This window comes from Schizosaccharomyces cryophilus (genome assembly GCF_000004155.1).
Source record: "Schizosaccharomyces cryophilus OY26 unplaced genomic scaffold supercont4.1, whole genome shotgun sequence".
NCBI classification, from domain to species: Eukaryota; Fungi; Ascomycota; class Schizosaccharomycetes; order Schizosaccharomycetales; family Schizosaccharomycetaceae; genus Schizosaccharomyces; species Schizosaccharomyces cryophilus.
In genome coordinates, this window is record NW_013185624.1 from 1,778,055 (window position 1) to 1,798,211 (window position 20,157).

A 20,157-nucleotide genomic window follows, 5' to 3' on the forward strand; every position below is an offset into this window, starting at 1 on the left:
CAACAGTCAAATAGACAGTGATGAATGAATAATTCACGCGATAAAGTATATAAATGCCTTTTGTTTTCGTAAAATGTACACAAACCAAATAATTAAAGAAAAAATTCTTCCTTTTCCTCGCAAACACTAAGGCAAACAAGAGATGAGATGTCTGAGGTGTGAAACTTGACAAAAGGAGCTAATGTAATTATAAAAACAGAACGGAGTAAAAATAACAGCCTATTCCAATTGCGCTAAGAACGATGATTGCTATCTTGGATAAATATAGCCACCAACACAAGAGTTATGAATACTATCCTTTATTTACAAGCGTTTGTTGCAGGGAAAAAGGCCTTCTTCCAATCCTTTTACAACGTCAATTCAATCAATTAGTTTACAAACTTCTCTTTGTATTTGAATAATGAAGTTTTGAACTATTAACGTTGCATAATTTACCTATTTCTATTAACTAGTGCTTCGTGTCGCGCTAGCAATGGCGGTACTGAATCCCCTACTAACTGGGGACTCATGTGGTACTTATGCGATTCACAGAGCCAGCAAACGTTGAAAAAAGTCGCAAAACCCTAACCCAAATAATTTTTTTTAGTAAAAATGATACACTTATTTATCCAAATTAAATTAAGAGAATTGAAATATATATAATAGTAAGTTTTTTAAATGATTATTATGTATTTTTGACCTTTTTTTTTTGGCTTTCGTCTTTCATGAGGCCCAAGTATTCATGTGCCGTTGCGCTCTGTTATACAGAGAAAAAACGCTGCAACGAAGCTGTGTAACAAGACGTTCAAGTACCTTAAGACTATTTGTGCTCTATTCCAGATCGTAATTAGCCATTACAAACCTTTACGCTGCTTCCAGAGAAGTTGAGACTATTTTTATGTAAATTGGTCGCTTCATTGAGCAAATATATATTTAGCGGAAACTTTACCTCTCTACTTCTTTAGAAACGTGCGAAAGAATTCATTTAGTTGGAAGGAATTCTGTATCCCATTAAAGCATTCGTACACGCGAATTGAGTGGTACATTTGGTCCGGTCTACGAGGATCATTTCGTTTTGCTTGATTTGGAATTACTAGTATTGTACCAATTAATTACAAAGCAGGGGCCCCACCCCTCGTATCTTAGTATAAGAAAACAGTGATCGATTGTGTAGTGCTAGAATTGTCAGCGCTATAGAACTTTCATCAACTCTTGACGTCTTTCTTTCATTTCTTAAATTGGTGAAAACACAAACAGGAAAGCTTTGTTAGTAGTATCTGCGGTGTTAGATTTAACCTTTGAAGAAAGAAAAACCAACTTGTTCCTATATAACTCATGACAGAAGTTTGGTCGAAAAATCAAATCATAGGGGAAGACTTTCGGCCCACATCTAGGGCCGCAGGTCCTTCAAACCTGGCTTATATGCCTCCTGCTACTTCTGCATTCATCCCAACTGATTTTTCCACAAGGATCCCAGCAAACACCAAACTTGTTGTCGGCAGTCATACGGTCACTGTCATGCGATATCTTAGTGAAGGTGGTTTTTCGCATGTCTATCTCGTAGAAACCCAAGATAAGCGGTGTTGTGTTTTGAAACGCATTCACGTTCCCGATAAAGCCGCACTTCAATTGGTACACGGAGAAATTGAAACTATGAAACGTCTTAAGGGCCATCGCCATATTGTTAACTATATAGATTCGAACGCTCTATATTCCAATTCAGCAAATCGCTATGAGGTCTATTTACTGATGGAATTTTGTGCAGGGGGCGGTCTCATTGATTTCATGAACACAAGGCTGCAAGCCCGTTTAACAGAAGGTGAAATCTTGAAAATATTAGCGGATGTGTGCGATGCAGTTGCTGCGATGCATTATTTAGATCCACCTTTAATTCATCGGGATCTAAAAATTGAAAATGTTTTATTAGTCGCTCCGAATTCATATAAACTATGCGACTTTGGTAGTGTTTGTGAACCAATACCGCCTGTTACCACACCGGAATCGAGATCTTCTGTCGAGAGAAACATTGCTGCTTATACGACTCCTCAATATCGTTGCCCAGAAATGATTGATTTAAGTCGTCAACAAGGTATCGATGAGAAAAGCGACATTTGGGCAATCGGTGTTCTTGCTTACAAACTTTGCTATTACACAACACCATTTGAAAGCGTCGGAAATGCTGCTATTTTGAAAGCTTCATTCTCCTTCCCGCCTTTTCCGAGATACAGTGACCGCATGAAAAGGTTCATTGCTACCTGTCTTCAGGAGCAGCCTTCTCATCGTCCCAACATATATCAAAGCTTAAAGGAAATTATGGAAATGCGTGGCACACCTCTATTACTTTCCGACATATATGGAGGAGTAAATGCATCAACTTTTAACCCACCAAAAGCACCTCTTTTAAGAACACCTTCTGGTCGACTGCAGCCCTCTACCTCTGTGCCCTCTCATGGATCTCTGCCTCCAATACCTATTTCTCGTCCGAGTATAACACCAAAATCTTCCAACCAGTCGTTTAGTCAGCCGAGTAGAACGTCGTCCTCTCACATTTTTGGCCCGAATGAACAATTTATATCACCCAAAAGTTCTAATGGCAACTATAACCGAAATATCACTTCATCTTGTCAAAGAGTCATGGGAACGAGTTTGGATGGCTCTGAGTCTTTACCTAAACGTACTGTCATCTCTAATCATAATGATTCGCAAGGCGAAAAGCAAATTGATGAAGTCGATATTCTTTCTCGCTATCCAAGTGTCGACGAGTTAAATAACAAAGTTGATGACACCAAAATTGCTGAGCCGATTCCTTTACTTGATACTAAAAAGGATGGCAATGTTATCAACCGATCTACTTCCTCAACGTTAATACCGTCATTGTCTGAAAATAGATTGGCTAGCCCTCATTCACCTGGTAACATTCCTTACAAGGAAGTGGACCTTAATTACACCACTTCCACGGGTAAGCGAAAGCATGTGTCAAATATAAAATCGCCTGTTCCCCAATTTCCCTCTTTAAGTACTTATTCTGCTAATAAGTACCAAGAATCATCTCAAAATCATGCTCCTTTATCTTCATTTACGATTAGTCAAAAAGGAATTGCTCAAATTCCAAAGGGTGTTGACAACGTTAACTCAGAAGATTTTATTCAAGATCATCGCCCTTTTCAGTCAAAGTCTGTTGATTGGAAGCCTCATAAGTTAAGTCAATCTCATACACCCGTGAGAATGGAAGACAATATGGATAGGGATTTTAATAACGAATTTTCAGATTCAACGAATAATTTATCACACTCTGAAGAAAGAGATTTCCAGGATCAAGGAACCCTATTAAGTGATTCCTCTTATGATAGGAGTATTACTAAAGGTGTTGAAGATCTAGTTGTTGTTAATGATGAACATGAGCGAACAAGTTCACCTGAGAGTGAATCTTACAAAGTTCAGTCGAATGTTGAATTTTTAAAAAGTTTGGGAGCTCATGGTCGTCAAAACTCCTCAGATATTTCACGTACCCAGAGATTACAAAAGTCAATTACTGCTAAGCTTGAAAAGGTAAAAACTAATGAACAGAATAAGAAGGAATTGCGATCCGCAATTAATATAAGCAAGCCCAAAAAGCAAGGGCATGCTTCCAGATTATTGTCTGGTAAATTTGGTGATGCCTTTAAAAAGTTTGAATTTGGAAATGATAAAACACCCAAAAAAACCGGTGATTCACCATTGAAAAAATCAGACTTTACGCTTCATAGTCCAAGTCCGTCTGAATCTTCAGAACCTTCAGATGATTGGAAAGTAGAAAGCGAGGACTTACCCCAAGTCCATGAAAATATTCGTCAATATCGGAATCTTACTGATCCTAGTCAAACGAACAAGAGAGCGATTAGTGTAAATAAGCCCGATTTTAGTCGGGTTGTGAGAAATGTGCAAGAACCGAAACTGGTTAGGCCAGTGAAGTCTCTTTTAATCCAAGAGAGAGTTCGACAATTGTTAGATCAAGGCACAAAAAATTCTTTGGATGATCTTTCGGACAGTGATAATGGCGATTATAGATTACCTAATTCACAAAGACCTAGTCTTGAACGACCTTTACCGAAACCAACAAACCTACGTGGACATCCTCTGGATGCTTAATGGAAAAAACTATATATGCAGTAATGATTTTGCTACGATATTGATTCATGTTTGAATGATAATTTATGTTAAATGCCTTTTAGTTTTTTATCATCGTTTACGAGTATGCTATGGTATAATATGAATTCTTATTCCTAAATGTACTACTCATAAAGTACAACTCTAATCGTTTTATTACGCGTTCTTTTTCAGGGCTTTTTGGTCGTAGTATCCTTTTGCTATTGTTATTGCGTTTCTCTTGTACAACAGTTTAAAGTTTTGAAGAATTGAAAAGAATTGGCATAGTTATGATAATGAACGCTATGCATTAAGCAAATGTTGGTTGAGGACATTGATTAAAGTAAGTAAAGATAACAAAAAACGATGAAATTATGAAAAATAAAAGGCTTGAATGATTTGGAAAGAAACAAAGGTGACTTTACTTTGTAGTGCCACTAGAGAATTTTTTCTTACAGTTGTGTCGCAAACGGCCCAAGAGTGAAGCTTTTCTTTGTAAACGGCTTTCTGATTGTTGTGTGTCATCATTATAACTCAATAAGGATTCGCTTTCTTGGTTAAGAGAATTGGATCTACCTTGCTCAACATATGACGGTGAACCATAAGTATTAGTATTGACGCCTCCCCATATCCCGTTTTCTGAAGCCAAATCTTCTACAGATTGATCTTTTGGAATTAAAGTGCTTAAACTGTTTGCTTCACTGTTTTCCGAAAAAGCAGCGACCGGGCTGGTACTAATATCCAAGTTTCGGTGCTTACAACACGGTTCGAATGGGCCATCATGGTGAACACCTGATTGTTAGATACAATATTTTAGCTATATCCTGCTGCATACCGAAATTTCCCAGATAGGAATTTGATGTATCTAATTGATCAATCCTGTCATAACCGAGCATAGCAACGTTTCCTCCAGGAGAAATTTTCTGCTTAGATCTTTTACTGAACGCTGTATCTTCGATGATAAGTCTAGGTTTTACAGCAGGTTGCTTCCTTAAATGGTTATTTTTAGCACGCAATGATCGTGTGTTTAACCGAGGACCGACATGATATTGCATAGAAACCGGATCGTAAGGATAATCCTGATGATTTAGATATCTGTTCAAACTTGTTGTATTCAGTGAAAGCCTTCGTTCGGGCCTGTTTGAAATATTGTCATCGTCTTGCACAAATGAGCGAAACTGAATATATTAGCTTACGTTTATTTTTTGAACTTACCACCAGGTAACCGAGTTTAGCAAACTCGTTGTCATGTTCTACATATGGTTCCTTCATTGAGTCTCCAGCAAAGTTTCTATATGAAGACTCGGAAAAGGGGTTGCTATCCTTCATTTTATTCGTTGAGGTAGAAAATGTTGAAAGGTACCTTGCTCACATCGGAGAGAAGTCCATCCTATATGTATAAACTAATTGTTTACTTTTGGATGACACTTTCAGCAATGTAAATTGCGTCACAGAAATGTCACATTTATTTTATATCTTACTTAAGAAATATAACAGAAATGAAACTCGTTCAACTGCAGTTTTAGCATGGCACGATGGTGACGATGTAAACTTTACAAAAGTGGAATTTCGTCTCAGCTACTCATATCAATGTAGCGTTAGAAATACAAACGCGTATACATTCAATAAGGAAAGAAAAGAAAATAGTTATTTTTGAATCATTAACTTTACAGTGGGCATCGTTGATACTTGAGTAGCTTTCCTCTCTTTTGAATATTTGATTTTAAATAAGGACTGGCCTGGCTTATGAAATTGAACTGGATAGTGCAAATTGCTTCAAATACAGACAAGAATCATTTCCTATATCTAAGTCTTTCATTTTGCTAAGTAGAGAGACCTTCAATATCTCTGAATGAAAATATAAATGATGCACTCTCGATTATAGACCAATTTAGGGTAATGAATAAATAAATAAATAAATAAAAGGAAACTACCAACAATGAATTTGGCTTTACTTAAAAAGCCTTCATCTTCAGAGATACCAACAGCTTAATGATATTATAAAGCAAACCATGAATTCAAGACACGTACGAATGGTATTGATTATAGACCCCCTACTCAAAATTTATTTTGTAAATCAAGTGAATCGTCTGTAAAGCCGCGAAAAAAAGATTGAGCGCCTTTCAGCTTCGAAGCTCGTAGTCAAAACAAATGAGATTTATTTCTAGCTGTACAATATATTAAAACTATTATGCGGCCTTAGCTAAAGATTAATTCATTTCTAATTTAAATCAATAAGGGAAAGTCTACATACTAACACACATGCAAGTTTCATACTGCCCTTCAACCCCAATACTACGTCTTCCTAATTATTATCAATTTTATTCTTTAAGGAAACAGTAGGACAAAATTCTTTTCACCATAGACTTTTTTTCTTTTTCAGGTGACTATATTCCACTCATTTCACTGTGGTTTGCTTAATATATGAACGTTGAAGATCTGTCTAAGAAGCATACAAACTCTTTGCACCAAGCAGAGAATCGGCTATTGCAATGTCAACTGGAATTAAATTTCTATTTGACAAAAGCTTCTAATGTCATACATGGCTTGCAATCACATATATTACGGACGACCTGCCTGGAAGCTACAAATCATGCAAACAAATTACTGTTACAGCTAAATGAAGGAGGACAGAAAAGCGAGGAGAATGATAGAAGAGCCAGTAAACTCGAAGAAGTTAATGGTTCTTTGACTTCTGATATTGTTCAGCTCAAAAGTAAAATTTCTTCACTAGAAGCAAACATATCACAAAATTTAGAAGATATGAGTAAGTTGCATAAACTAAATTTGGAAAATTCTGGACAAGAAGAATTGCCATTGATGAATGCTGACTCTGAACACGCCGAGTCGAAAGCCTCATACATGTCACCGGACAAAACTAATTTATCATCGTCGAATGCCGAACAAGTCGCTCGTCTTCATCGTACAATTACAGAACTAAAGAAATCGTATAAAGAAAAAGATTCTGATTTGAATAAGCTACATAGCGCGCTCTCGGCTAAAGAGTCAGAGTTAAATAGATGGAAGATCAAACTGGAAACAGAAGAGTCCAACTGGAAAGTTCGGCTACAAGTCTTAGAATCGAAAGTAGCAACTCAAGGTAAGAAACTAAGAAAAAACGAAGTAAAACGAAGTAAAAGTACGCTTATTACCCCTGGTCTTACTTCTTCAAATACAAAATCTCCATTGAGTCCTGCCTTGAGAAGTCCCCCCAAAAAATCACCTCTTCGTGTTACTCCTTACCTTCAAAGAACATCAGCCATTGTAGGGTTACCATCTAGCCCTTCTCAAGCTTCTCCTACGATCAGATCTGGTATTACTACGACTACCCAAACACCTAATAAAGATTCTTCCTTAATTGGAAGTGCAAGAAAAGAGACAGATCATAATAATATAGATAGTGGAAACGCAGAAGAAAATCCAGCGTCTTCACGACGGCTTTCTTCTCTTACTCCTTCTAAGATACCTTTGCCCACGAGAAAAAAAAGAAAGTTCGAAACGGACAATACAACAAAGTTTGAGGAATTGGATGAATCTGATACAAGTATGACAATGGAGGTTCCACTTCAGACGAAAGTTACCCTGCCTCGAACGATAAGTCCTCCAAAAGCCAGATCTGAAAGCCTTGTTGCTTTAAAGGACAAGTTTAAGATGAAAAAAGGTGTCTAATTTACGTTTTGGACTGTTTAATTGACAAATATTGTTGCTAATATTAATTTAATTAGTGTTATAATGATCTGTATATTAAGAACTTGTTCACATTTTGCTTCAGATTACATTAAAAAGAATCGTTAAAAAGGTTATCATAATATCATACTCTTATGCCAGAATACTTTCGTTGTCACTATCCCATTCCTCCATGGCTCCTGCTCTTTCGCCAAGCTGCTGTACCAGCCGCAGGCCACATAACTCTTCCACATAATCGGAATCATTAATTGCTTGCAAAACAAAATCCCACTTTCGCTTCTTCCATTCGTTGATAATGCACTCGCTGCAAGCGGAACATTGTTGGTAAGCCTTTCCAGATATTTTAAATAAACTATAATCATGTAAAAAACCACGAATTTGATGAGGTAATTCACCCAGAACCGTAGCGTCTTTGTTGCATACTGGGGCACCAATCCTAATAAAGGTTAATATCTAGAGCTGAATATAACTTTGACGTACCCATCTGGATGTTGCAGAAGGCTAACAAATAATTCCACTGCTATTGCAGTTGCAATATTGGTGCATCCTGCACGTGTTACTGTACATGTTTGATCTAAAGTTCTGTCAATCACAGAATTGGAAGGAGCAAAAACATCATTGCAAAAGTAGCAGCCAAGACGATTCTCTCCTTGAGACAAACTTCCATGTCTCATAACAAGCCAGCTATCAAAACCAAGTGCCGAGTTAATTAAGATTTTGTTCAATGATGTAGCCATAACTGTCGGAAGCCAGCGCGATTCTCTGGTATCTGTCAATAAGAAGATGGCATCGTGGCTTAAAAAAAGATTTTCTAAGGTCTGATAATCTCTCTTGGTTCTCTCAACTTCAGACTTGTATATTGGATGTCCTAACATCGGAATACTTATTGAATGGCCTTCAGAAAACTAAAAAGTTAGTTTTAGACTTAAGATGGCTTGTCGTCTTACCATTTTTGGGTAAATTTCCTTTAACCTAGAGGCTGCACATTGAGCTTTAGGGTGTTTTCTTTTACAATCTTCAAAAGTGAACAATGATTGTCTTACAGGGTTGGAATAAGCTACGTTCGAGTAGTCAACAAAAGTAATGTGACGCACACCCCAAGACTATATTTGTTAGCGTTTTCTTCAAAGTCCAAAGTCATACCACAAGGTTCCTAGCTACACCACAACCCAAAGTTCCAGCACCAAGGAGAAGACATTTGGTATTTTGAATTATACCAAGGTTAAGCTGTGGTACGAGCCTCCATCGCATTAAGCTCAAGTTGAGCATCGAAGCGGACTCGGAAAGTAAGACCGGGTCAATTAAAGAGGACAAGTTTACTACCCTAGGACCTAACTGACCTTTGCCATTTCGTTCCCAACCTACAGTAGATAAAGGTTGAGAGGAATCCTGGTTCTTTTGACTGACTAAATCTAAGTATATACTTCTGGACAAACTATCCGAATTCACACCATCTCGATACATAATTATTCTCGTTTTCTCCAGATTGAATTTAATTGAAAGATAAGCAAGGAGATTTCGCGTAGGCCAGGAAGGATATTCTTGTAATTGAAACGAGTCTACAACGAAAATAAAATACTAAAAAGGTTAATTTCAAGAAGAAAGAAAACTCAAATTGTTGCACAGTAACAATTTTAGTACGTACATCCAATCTATTGTTAAGGCACCTTGGCAACTCTTTCAAAGGAAGTACAAGCCATCGGCCATTCTCGTTCTTTGCAACAATAAAAAAAGATCTTTGTGTAAAATCCGAGGTTTTCCAAAACTCTAGAATTTTAGGCGAGATGATATTTGAAGGAATGACGGATTCTGCAGGCTGCGAACCCTTGACGATCCAGAGAGATGTATTTTTTAAAGATGGAAAAAGGCACCAATAATGATAACGATAGGATTTTATGTCTGCATATGAAAAAAGTAAAAACTGAATCAACTCGTTTGGCTTTTCGGCTACCGTATCCTTTTCAATTGACTCCAGTAACTAGCAAACAATTAGTCAAGTGTGATTTACATTATTCGCATGCATAATACCTTACCTTTTTTCCCATACTTTCACGTATTTCTTTAACATTTGCCTCCACAAACTCTTGTTGAGTATTAGCATTGATTAAAGTACCTTCAGCAATACATTCTTTGATCGAGCTGCTCAGTCAATATTTGTCTTTCTTTTCATTCTTTCTCAGTATACCTGTTTTCCGGTGCTTTACCAAATACAATGGAAATTGCGCTTCGTGAGTATGTGTTGAATCGTCCATGAATAACAACCGGCGACGCGTCCAATTTCTGTTGTTCAACTTTGTAACTGCTCAACTGGTGCCAAAAGATGGCATCTACTGAAGAATGGAAGGATTGGAATTGCAATGCTCTTCCAATGAGCATTTCCATTGTGTTTTTCTATACCTTGGATATGTGCACTTGCAAGTAATTGTTTGTATCATCAGTTCAATACCTCCATGCATAGTGTTCATTAAGACTCGTTATACTTCTCACTTCAAATACAAAGTGTAAACAAACATTCGTTTACTGCAGTAACTTTAAAATTATGGAATTTGAAACAATAATCAGTAGTTTATTGACGACTGCTGTATTGTTTATTCATATTCGTCTGTAAATGTTCAACAAGCTGGAAATAATATCATTAAACTTTTACTGATTATTTAGACAAACAGAACCAATTAAGTTCAGAACTTTACTCTTTTGATTTGGCATGCTTCATGCTTACGCTGTTACATTGTCCACCCGTTCCAATATATAGACATATCCGGTAGCTTTTGCTTCTTCCAAGGAGGACACTTTTAAAACCTTCTCATCATTATAGAGAACCCAAACATCTTGACCTTCAATTTCTTTTCGAATAAATGCCACATAGTGCCCTGCATGTGCACTACCACCTTTATGACTGATTATTGCTTTTAACTGGTAACTTGCGGGCAAAGATTCTGAATCCCATTTAACTTTTTCAGCTTCCATTGATTCCCCTGTTTCATCTATTGTTTCTTCATACGTCTCATCGGGATGACTAAAAATCCAATCAACAGCTCTTTCAACGTCATTGTTCGTTTCCAAGAGTGCTCTTTTAGCTTGTACTTCTGAGAATCCAAATTCACGTAAAGATTGGATCTTATCATTGGAGACGGTATTATTTTTAGTTGCTTGCTTGAGTTCAGACAGGTCAATAGGATCATCAATTGTAGGGTCCTCCATATGCTCGAAAAGCCAATTCATAGCTGTCTCAGCGTCAGCATTGTTCGTAGCCAACATGGCCCTTTGGCAACGAACTAAAGGAAAGCCCATAGCTTGAAGTTGTTCTATGGCTTGTTCATTCCAATCGATTGTAGGAGACCCTTCAGGCAGTAATTCCTCATCCTCGGGTCGAGGTTTCGCACGGAGGTGATCTAGCTTGTACAGTCCTTCTTCCAATACTTTAACGGGAATCCCCAATTTTCTAACTTGGGAAGCCTGGATATCAAAGCGATTCACTTGTAAAGCTAGAGCCTTAGGGAATGTTTTTAAGGAAAGTTGAGTTGTAGCCCCTTGTTTACTCTTACAAGCCTCGCAAGTATATTCCATACTATCAGGCTCGACCGCCTTATCTAAACATTCATTCAGAGTTACTTCTTCATAAATTGCTTCGCCATTTTCTTCTCCTATTTTTCTTCGTGGAACAGGGATTGTGAGCCCTTGAGATGAAAATGTCGAGTAACGTGCACGTTTACACGAAAGGCAAAGCAATTTTTGTTCAATTTCAAAATCAAAAAGAGTAGAAATATCTGGTTTTCCAACGCTGTTTTTACGAATCAAATTTAAAAGATAAACTAAGAATTCATAGGCATCTTGCTGTTGAGCTGTACCAAATTCTGCATGATCTTGACCAATGATGTCTTTAAACATATAAGGTCGTAAACCATCTTGGAAAGGAAGCATAGGAGAAGAGCCGGTTGTTTGACGTCCAAGCTCGCTTGGCTTGGAGAATTTACCAGAGCATAAACCTTCAGCCAACTTTGAAAGCTGGCACTGAAAATTAGAGGCAGGATTTTTACAGGTAGAATTACATGTAGTAAATAAATCCAGCTCAAATCTAGCAAACTCTTTAATGGAAAACAAAGACTGCATAGTGGAAGCCAAATAACAGCTGTTTCCTAGATTTTTTAACCCCGTAAGCCCTGGTCCAAACAAACGAGTAGAACCTGACTCCTCTTCAGAAGTTCCAAAATCCCAATTTAGATTCTGCTCTAATTGTAGCTCTGCCAATGACTTTTCTGTTTTATTAAGCTTCTTTATGTCAATTTGGAAAACAGCCAGGTGGTCTTCAATATACGGGTCAATTCTCTCGTCATCGCAGTTGTAACAGTAAATATCAGCATGGCCATCTGGTGTAATACTTTTTAGTTTTACAGAAACAGCATGTTTTTTGTTTTCAAAATGTTCTATGGCATGCCCATTACCACCGCCTCCTCCATATTGCTTACGTCCACAGCTTAATGTTCCGCAATGAAGGCACATCCATAAGTTATCTTTCAGATCGCAGTTAGAGCATTTAGTTTCTTTTAAGTTAGGAATTTCATCAGCTTGAGGTTGAAGACAAAGTGTATGCTCACATGGAACAATTTCATTCTCCCATGCCTTTACTTGACTTTTATTAGAGGCTTTTGGTGCTTTAATAACTGCTTGGAAAGATGCTGAAATCAAAGGCTGCTGGATATCCAGATCTGTTTTACAGATTAGACAATGAGGCTGATAAAACCAATCGTAAATATCTTCTTCAGATTCTTCTCGTATTTCTAGTTTAGTAAGTTTTCGCAAGGGCTCTTCACACTGAAATATTAGGTCAGTTAAGCTTAGCACTACAAGGTAATTCCTTACTGTTTTTGGTTTTGGTTTTCTTTTTATATTCAGCATAACAGGATGCTGCTTTTGATCGAAGTGAGTTTTTGAATGATTATGATCGTTTGGTCCACATCCAGACTCAAAGCAAGCTAAACAAAGATCAATCCCAGCTTCAGAATCCTACAGAGGTTAGCAAAAATTTACATCCCTTTCCTTATTGTTATTGTGGAAAATGTCCTTTTTGGCTTATTAGTTCCTACCTGAGAAACAAAACACCGAACGCATTCTTCTCGGTACACAGTTTGATATCCGTTAGGAATACCAACGTTCCCTTCTGTTATATGATCGCAAGTCATCAACGAGTCCTATATTGGATGAAATAAGTAAAGCGCAAGTGCAATTCCTCTATTTACGTGCCCTTCCTATGAATATACAAATGTCACCCATAACCTACGCCAAGTAACATACTCTATTTCCACAATATCCAAGCTTGTTTACTAACTCGTAGACAACTAAATTTACAGATTTTTTCTATTCACAGTAGTGCAATGTATGAACTTCAATTCAAAAAAAACTCCTATCTTCTCTACTCTTCAGTTGCATTGACAAACCTTTCATGTATCGTATTTTTTTCATCGCGACAATGCGGTATCTTTAGCTTTTCGTAGAAGCAAATCCGTCAAACCCCAATCTTTTTGTCTTACCCTAAAGTCTATCTTGTATGAAAGCAAAGGTAGATGTTACTAGCGAAAAGATTAGGTACTCATAATGTAATACAGAGTACCGATTTTCTTCCACCAGTCTATCCTCTTCCGAGACATTAAAAGGCAAACACAGTTTTCTATTTGTACTGTGTACAGCTATGTTCGCCCAGTTATCACTCGGTTGTATGTTTAACTTCATAGTCGCCAGTATTTGAAAGCTCATTTCCATTTTAATTTAACTTAATATAAAGGTTGCCTTTTTAGGTTAAAAAAATAATTTTGTATATCCATAATGTAAGCTTTTATTTCATAAATTAATACATTCCTAAAGGTGCGTGGTTAAAGAACAACTACAAGGTCTGCAAAATGCCTTATATATGCAAATGGATAAAACTAAATGTATATACATAAATTTTTGTATTATTCTAATAATGGAAAACAAAGCATTAAATTAGTAATTTTAATTGAAAGTCTAACGAAGCTTCAGCCTTAAAGTATACACATACCTACAAACGAAGACTTCGTTTCCTACGCGCTTCTACATTAGCACTTTTATGAATTACTAGGTGATAAGTGGAATTGTCAATTTCTTTGCATTATCAGCAAAATGGCGACGTTCCACCCAGATTTTTTAAACATGGCACCGCCTCCTAATTATATTGCAGGCGTGGGACGCGGTGCAACAGGATTTACAACACGCTCCGATTTGGGTCCCGCCCAAGAGTTACCCTCACAGGATGCTGTTAAAGCAGCTATTGACAAACGGAAATCCGGCGAAGAGCCTGAAGAAGACGATATTGATCCTCGGTATCAAGACCCGGAAAATGAAGTGGCACTTTTTGCAACAGCTCCGTACGGTGCTGAAGACGAAGAGGCTGATCGTATTTATCAGACTGTGGAAGATAATTTAAGCAAACGAAGAAAAGCTCAACGTGAGCGGCAGGAACAATTACAGCATGAACGATATGAAAAAGAAAATCCAAAAGTATCTTCTCAATTCGCCGATTTAAAGCGTGGTCTATCCACTTTGACTGATGAAGATTGGTTGAATATACCTGAACCAGGTGACTTAACCCGAAAAAAAAGGCCGAAACAGCCCAGGCGCGAAAGATTCTATGCTACTAGTGATTTCGTCCTAGCGAGCGCACGCAACGAAGGGCAGCTAGAGTCGACTGTTACTACCGATGGCGAAACCGGTTTAGATAGTACAACAGAAAACGGCACGAAAACAAACTTTGTTGAAATTGGTGCTGCTCGTGACAAAGTGCTAGGCATTAAGCTTGCTCAAGCCTCTACAAACTTAACTTCTCCTTCTACGGTTGATCCAAAGGGGTATCTGACGAGCTTGAATAGCATGATACCCAGGAACAACACAGACTTGGGGGATGTTAAAAAGGCCCGCAAGTTACTTCAAAGCGTGATTGAAACCAATCCCAAACATGCCTCTGGCTGGGTAGCTGCTGCTCGTTTGGAAGAAGTTGCTAATAAGAACAGTCAAGCACGTATCCTTATACTGAAAGGGTGCGATAACTGTCCTCGTTCGGAAGATGTTTGGATGGAAGCTATACGTTTACATCCAGTTGATGAAGCGAAAGTAATCATTGCTGACGCGGTTCGGAATCTTCCTCATTCTGTAACTTTATGGTTAGAGGCAGAACGGTTGGAAACCCAAGTTTCTGCGAAGAAGAGAATCATTAAAAAAGCCCTTGAACTCAATCCTACTTCTGTTGGCTTGTGGAAAGAAGCAGTAAATTTGGAAGAAGAAGTTACTAATGCGAGAATTTTACTTGCTCGTGCCGTTGAACTAATTCCGATGTCTATTGATCTTTGGCTTGCGCTTGCAAGACTTGAAACTTACAAAAATGCTCAAAAGGTTTTGAACAAAGCTAGACAGACGATTCGTACATCTTACGAAGTATGGATAGCAGCTGCACGTTTAGAAGAACAACAGGGAAACGTTTCTAGGGTTGAGAAAATTATGGCTCGTGGTGTTGCCGAACTACAGGAAAGTGGAGGTATGTTGCAACGCGAGCAGTGGCTTCACGAAGCTGAAAAATGCGAAAAAGAAGGTGCTGTCCTTACAGCTCAAGCAATTATCAATACTTGTTTATCTATAGGATTAGATGAAGAAGATCAATTAGATACTTGGATGGATGATGCACAATCTTTCTTAATCTCAAAATGTCTTGATTGTGCTCGAGCAGTCTTTGCTTATGCTCTCCGTGTATATTCTTCAAATGAGAACATATGGCTTCGTGCAGTTGAAACGGAAAAGATTTATGGATCTACTGATACAGTTTGTTCGATCTTAGAAAAAGCTGTTGAAGCATGTCCTAGAACCGAAATACTTTGGCTTGTATATGCTAAAGAAAGGAAAAATACTGGTGATGTCAATGGAGCAAGGAATATTTTAGGCAGAGCCTTTGATTATAACTCCAATAGTGAAGAAATATGGCTTGCTGCCGTTAAACTAGAATTCGTCAACAATGAAGACGAAAGGGCCAAGAAATTGCTGGCTCGTGCTCGCATAGAATCCGGTTCAGAAAGAATTTGGACAAAGTCTATCTCGCTGGAAAGAGTTTTGGGTAATTTGGAAGGAGCCTTAGCATTGTTAGAAGATGCTTTAAAGCTTTTTCCTACTTACGATAAGTTTTGGATGATGAAAGGACAGATTTTAGAAGATGGTAATGACGCAGGGAAAGCGCGGGATGCATATATAACAGGTACAAAATTATGTCCTCATTCCATTCCTTTGTGGATTTTGCTTGCTAAGTTAGAAGCAAAAGAAACTATTGTACGTGCAAGAGTCGTTCTGGACCGAGCCAAAGTTCGTAATCCTAAGAATGAGCTTTTATGGCTTGAAGTGTTAAAAATGGAAAACAGCGCTGGAAATGTATCGCAGGTAAAAGCAGCGTTAGCTAAAGCTTTACAAGAATGTCCATCATCTGGATTGCTATGGTCAGAAGCAATCTGGTTGGAACCTAGAGCCCAAAGAAAAACTAGAGCCACTGATGCTTTGCGTAAGTGTGAAAGCAATTCTTACCTTTTATGCACCATTGCCCGAATGCTGTATTCCGAGTCAAAACCAGAAAAAGCACACGAATGGTTCATGAAAGCTATCAAGGCAGATCAGGATAATGGTGATGTCTGGGTTTGGTTTTACAAGTTTAGTCTTGAGATAGGTACCCAAGAGCAACAACAAGAGGTTATTCGAAACTGTGAAACTGCTGATCCCCGTCATGGGTATTACTGGCCAACCATAACGAAGGATGTGAAAAATGCTAGAAAAAGTATACCTGAATTGTTAAAGGAAGCTGCTAATAGACTTTAACATGTTACTATGTATATTAATTTCGTTAGGTTATGATATTTTAAGAATTTAGAGGATAATGAATGGAAAGTAAAGTTTTTTATTTAAAAGTCTCTAAACCCTAGATAAAACCAATCTTCTAAAAGCGAGAATCAACAAAATTTGATTTTTTTAAATATATCAAATACTAAATTCAAATTAATGCGAACAGATAATTAACTACTATTCTTAGAAGCCTGCAGACAATAATAGCTTCACGAAGCTTATTACTATGAAAAACACAGCAAAGAAACCAAAAAAAAAATTTTCTATAGATCATATTTTATGTTATTACCGCTTTACTCAGGGATAGGGTTCCATTGAGAGAATATGTCCCAACGGCTTGATCCGGCAGCTTCGGACACATATTTAACAAATTCAAGTACACCTTCGTCTCTGTAAACCAGGGAAAAAACATTCCAAGCAGCAGGTAATGAGAGTAAGATACCATCGTCCTGTTGATCACCTTTATAAACAGCGGCATCGGCATCAGGGTCCTCGTCGCCAATCATATAAACGCTGTACGCACCATTTTCTGTATTAGCAATCTCGGTACCAGGAGATAAGCATAAAGTAGCTTCAAGAGTTGCGGTTTCGTTGGTTGAAGCTAAGGTAAAATCGGAACCGGGACGGAAACGACGACCAATTTGATAAAAAGATTCCAAGGGAAGGCCACTTACTAACTGAATCCAGCGTTGGAAGGCAGGAAGGCGTTGCAATTCCATAGGGAGTAAAACATCAGGACCTTGCTCTTCGTGGTCTAAATAAAGATAACGATGTTTATGAGGAGGGATAGAAGTCTTCCAAGGAAACGATACTTCAGAAGCATGTTTAGGAGTAGGCTGCTTTTCGGCACCGACGACCTGCTGTAACAATTGTTTAGAAAAGTCGGGATTCAAAAATTCAACAAGAACAATGGCCGAGTCTTTGAAAAAGCGCTTTGAAAGCATGTCAATACCTTCAGCTGTAATATACAACGGATTAATGTACTTTGAAAGAACCTTAGTATCTTCCTGTGACAGTAGTTCGGGTTTCGCTACTGGAAAATTAGAAAGTTTTGGCAATTCCAAATCCATTTTCATGGTCAGAGATTGTAAAGTAGAAATGGCGGAATCGACATTTTGAGGGTTATAGCCGAATTCACCGGGTTGGGGATAATGGAACCAACCAGAAATAGCCATACGTGGTTTATCAACATAGACTTCCTCCACGTCGTGGAACGAGTGTCCTGGTTTCACACGAAAGAAAGAGAGTTGATTCCATTGAGGAGGGATGACTTTGCAAAAATCAGCGGCTGGGAATGAGGGTTGCAGAGTGGGATATAAGCGAAGAGAACCACCATACTCTGGCTTCCAGCCCTCGTCTGGCTCAACCAAATAAAGAATGTAGGAAACGCAGCGAGTTCCAATCACATCATCATGGTTCATGAGGTGACCGCCCTTGGCATAAACGTTTACAGACAAGTCTTTTTTGCTGGCAGACAATGGAGGGCATCCAGTAATTCTCTGCACGTGCGTGCGGAATTCCTCTGAATAAAGAGCATCACGAAGCTGATGTAAATATTTGAGCATGTTTTTCTCATTTTCGTCTAGGCCGTCCAAATTTGCAAGATCTCCTGTTTGCCATACACGATAGATATCCGTAACCTTTTCTGTAAAATGAATATTGTTCATAAGTTCTTTACGAACATTTCTTAATAATGTATCATTGATCACTGGCTGAATCACTGCATGATTGTATGGTCCACTATTTTTGTATTCACCTGCAAGTCGATCTGCCTCTTCTATATCCAAAACATGAGGAGAAAATCTGTCCAACATTGATGGGTTTTGACTGTCTACCATCCCTTTTTCTTGGCTTCTTTGTTTGTTGGCCCTGGTTTGTTTTGGTTCGCTAGTGTATGGGTTAAAATTTCGTTGATATATCATGTGTTGACTGCATACGAAAAAAGCATCCCACCTTACAAAATTCTTTCACAAATGAAGAGTATTATGATAGCTTATGATCTTTTCTATGAATTTAAAGAATCGTAAGACAATCCTTGGTGTTTGGTGAATGTCTTCTTTCTTTATTATTAGTAGATTTTCAAGGATTGTGAACGAAATAGTATATCCATCTTCTTTTTAGATATTTATTTTCTTTCTATGGTAATCAATAAAATCAATTTATCAATATTCGGATTTTTGATAGCCTCGGATGCAACGATAGATTGATTCTAATGAAATTTTTTTTTTTCTGTGGATAGTTCAAAGGTAGATTATAATACGGAATCCAATACTTATCCATCTAAATTGAGCTTCACACTTCCATATACATCGACTATATATATATATTTTTTTTTAAAATTATCTGGTCCATTTTGAGGTAAGAAGGAATCCATTCGCTCCTGTAAGCTCATTGTAAGTTTGTTACATAGCCATAGATAGGAAAAAATAGCATACTGCGTAGACACAAATATCAATGAAAAAAGAAAAACACAGTTTGTCGCATTGTAGACAACTGAATTTTAAAGGTATCGGTTTCATGCTCAGTAAGCAGTTATCATCATGCTATCCAATTCTCAGAGACAAGTAGATCCCGTCTGTAGGATACAAAACTTTATAGTGAAAATGATATAGGCTTCTCGAAGAACAGGCTGGCAACCAAAAACGCGTTTTGCATCTCAGGGAAAGTAAAAAAGAACCATGAAAGATGGTCTTGAAGCTCTCATGGTAGTCGCTGAATTTCCGTCACAGAGAAGCATTTATATTCTCTTATACTTCTGATAGAAACATTCAAAATTTTAAGTTGGGAATCATGTATCTCTCAAACAGTCTCTGTAACTTTGGTATTGCAAACCACTGAATGACGTTCATAAACATAGATATAGAAGACTTTTCATATCATTCGTTCTAGCTTGATTTTTGTAGAACCAAGACTTTCTTCTTCTGTCCAAGAGCGACAACCATGTGGTGTCCAGGGAAAAACATTTTTGAAAGATTTCAATAAAATTATAATAAATTATGTTTTTTGGTTTTCTGAACCCTCACTAGGAGATGCCAATTTTAAAACACTAGACTTGATGTCCTTCATAATTTCCATTTTAATAGAATCTGGTATACTTTCGGTGGCTGTTTGCAAAGTAATTTCATACAGTTTTTTAAAATCAATTCCCGTATTTTCTCGTGCAATGCCTCTTGTATAGTCTCGCAACTGCGACGCCCATCCGCAAGTCTCCAACTTGTATTCTAAATCACTAGCCAGTCTGCATGAATTAGTTATCAGGTATTTTTTGAAAAGAGAAAAATACTTACCTGTCATAATCTCCATTTTCGTGGAGCTGTTCACTGATTCTTTCAGTCGTCATGATAGTGGTTAAGGCTATATATACACGTTAGCTAAATACCCATTTCAAAGAAAGCCTTCTTCAAATATTTAGAAGATTTTTTTTCCAATTTATTAAAAAATATTGAATATAGAATGGAGCAATGGAGTGATTGTTCATCTTAC

The 20,157-nt window shown here is 37.6% G+C and overlaps 9 protein-coding genes across 9 annotated transcripts; 3 read left to right on the top strand and 6 right to left on the bottom strand.

The window, feature by feature from the left end:
- Positions 1-841: 841 nt before the first annotated feature.
- On the top strand, positions 842-6,090 carry SPOG_02919 (NAK protein kinase Ppk30). Its single transcript, XM_013165580.1, has one exon. It carries the CDS (start codon positions 1,315-1,317, stop codon positions 4,105-4,107), a length of 2,793 nt encoding a protein of 930 aa, XP_013021034.1. The 5' UTR covers positions 842-1,314; the 3' UTR covers positions 4,108-6,090.
- Positions 4,526-5,433, bottom strand: SPOG_02918 (Pal1 family protein; the record flags this gene model as incomplete). Its single annotated transcript, XM_013165579.1, has 3 exons — positions 4,526-4,896; positions 4,940-5,282; positions 5,320-5,433. 3 exons carry the CDS (start codon positions 5,431-5,433, stop codon positions 4,526-4,528), a joined length of 828 nt encoding a protein of 275 aa, XP_013021033.1.
- A 292-nt stretch (positions 6,091-6,382) lies between the features above and the next one.
- Positions 6,383-12,118, top strand: SPOG_02917 (monopolin-like complex subunit Mde4). The gene has a single exon (XM_013165578.1). The coding sequence runs from the start codon at positions 6,529-6,531 to the stop codon at positions 7,771-7,773; it is 1,245 nt and encodes a 414-aa protein (XP_013021032.1). The 5' UTR covers positions 6,383-6,528; the 3' UTR covers positions 7,774-12,118.
- SPOG_02916 (ubiquitin-like conjugating enzyme Atg7) lies at positions 7,806-10,220 on the bottom strand. Its single transcript, XM_013165577.1, has 7 exons — positions 9,977-10,220; positions 9,825-9,930; positions 9,437-9,769; positions 8,935-9,369; positions 8,739-8,894; positions 8,272-8,696; positions 7,806-8,227 (listed from the first exon to the last, which is right to left on the bottom strand). Exons 1-7 carry the CDS (start codon positions 10,171-10,173, stop codon positions 7,924-7,926), a joined length of 1,956 nt encoding a protein of 651 aa, XP_013021031.1. The 5' UTR covers positions 10,174-10,220; the 3' UTR covers positions 7,806-7,923.
- Positions 10,370-13,006, bottom strand: SPOG_02915 (ubiquitin carboxy terminal hydrolase Ubp14). Its single transcript, XM_013165576.1, has 3 exons — positions 12,876-13,006; positions 12,652-12,795; positions 10,370-12,603 (listed from the first exon to the last, which is right to left on the bottom strand). Exons 1-3 carry the CDS (start codon positions 12,969-12,971, stop codon positions 10,507-10,509), a joined length of 2,337 nt encoding a protein of 778 aa, XP_013021030.1. The 5' UTR covers positions 12,972-13,006; the 3' UTR covers positions 10,370-10,506.
- A 140-nt stretch (positions 13,007-13,146) lies between these two features.
- SPOG_05399 (uncharacterized protein) lies at positions 13,147-13,655 on the bottom strand. Its single transcript, XM_013166634.1, has one exon. It carries the CDS (start codon positions 13,546-13,548, stop codon positions 13,321-13,323), a length of 228 nt encoding a protein of 75 aa, XP_013022088.1. The 5' UTR covers positions 13,549-13,655; the 3' UTR covers positions 13,147-13,320.
- A 140-nt stretch (positions 13,656-13,795) lies between these two features.
- On the top strand, positions 13,796-16,725 carry SPOG_02914 (U4/U6 X U5 tri-snRNP complex subunit Prp1). Its single transcript, XM_013165575.1, has one exon. It carries the CDS (start codon positions 13,927-13,929, stop codon positions 16,648-16,650), a length of 2,724 nt encoding a protein of 907 aa, XP_013021029.1. The 5' UTR covers positions 13,796-13,926; the 3' UTR covers positions 16,651-16,725.
- Positions 16,708-18,571, bottom strand: SPOG_02913 (2-oxoglutarate and Fe(II) dioxygenase domain-containing protein 1). The gene has a single exon (XM_013165574.1). The coding sequence runs from the start codon at positions 18,510-18,512 to the stop codon at positions 16,968-16,970; it is 1,545 nt and encodes a 514-aa protein (XP_013021028.1). The 5' UTR covers positions 18,513-18,571; the 3' UTR covers positions 16,708-16,967.
- Positions 18,572-18,714: 143 nt separating this feature from the next.
- SPOG_02912 (SAGA complex subunit Sus1) lies at positions 18,715-20,068 on the bottom strand. Its single transcript, XM_013165573.1, has 2 exons — positions 19,962-20,068; positions 18,715-19,912 (listed from the first exon to the last, which is right to left on the bottom strand). Exons 1-2 carry the CDS (start codon positions 20,012-20,014, stop codon positions 19,669-19,671), a joined length of 297 nt encoding a protein of 98 aa, XP_013021027.1. The 5' UTR covers positions 20,015-20,068; the 3' UTR covers positions 18,715-19,668.
- Positions 20,069-20,157: the final 89 nt, after the last annotated feature.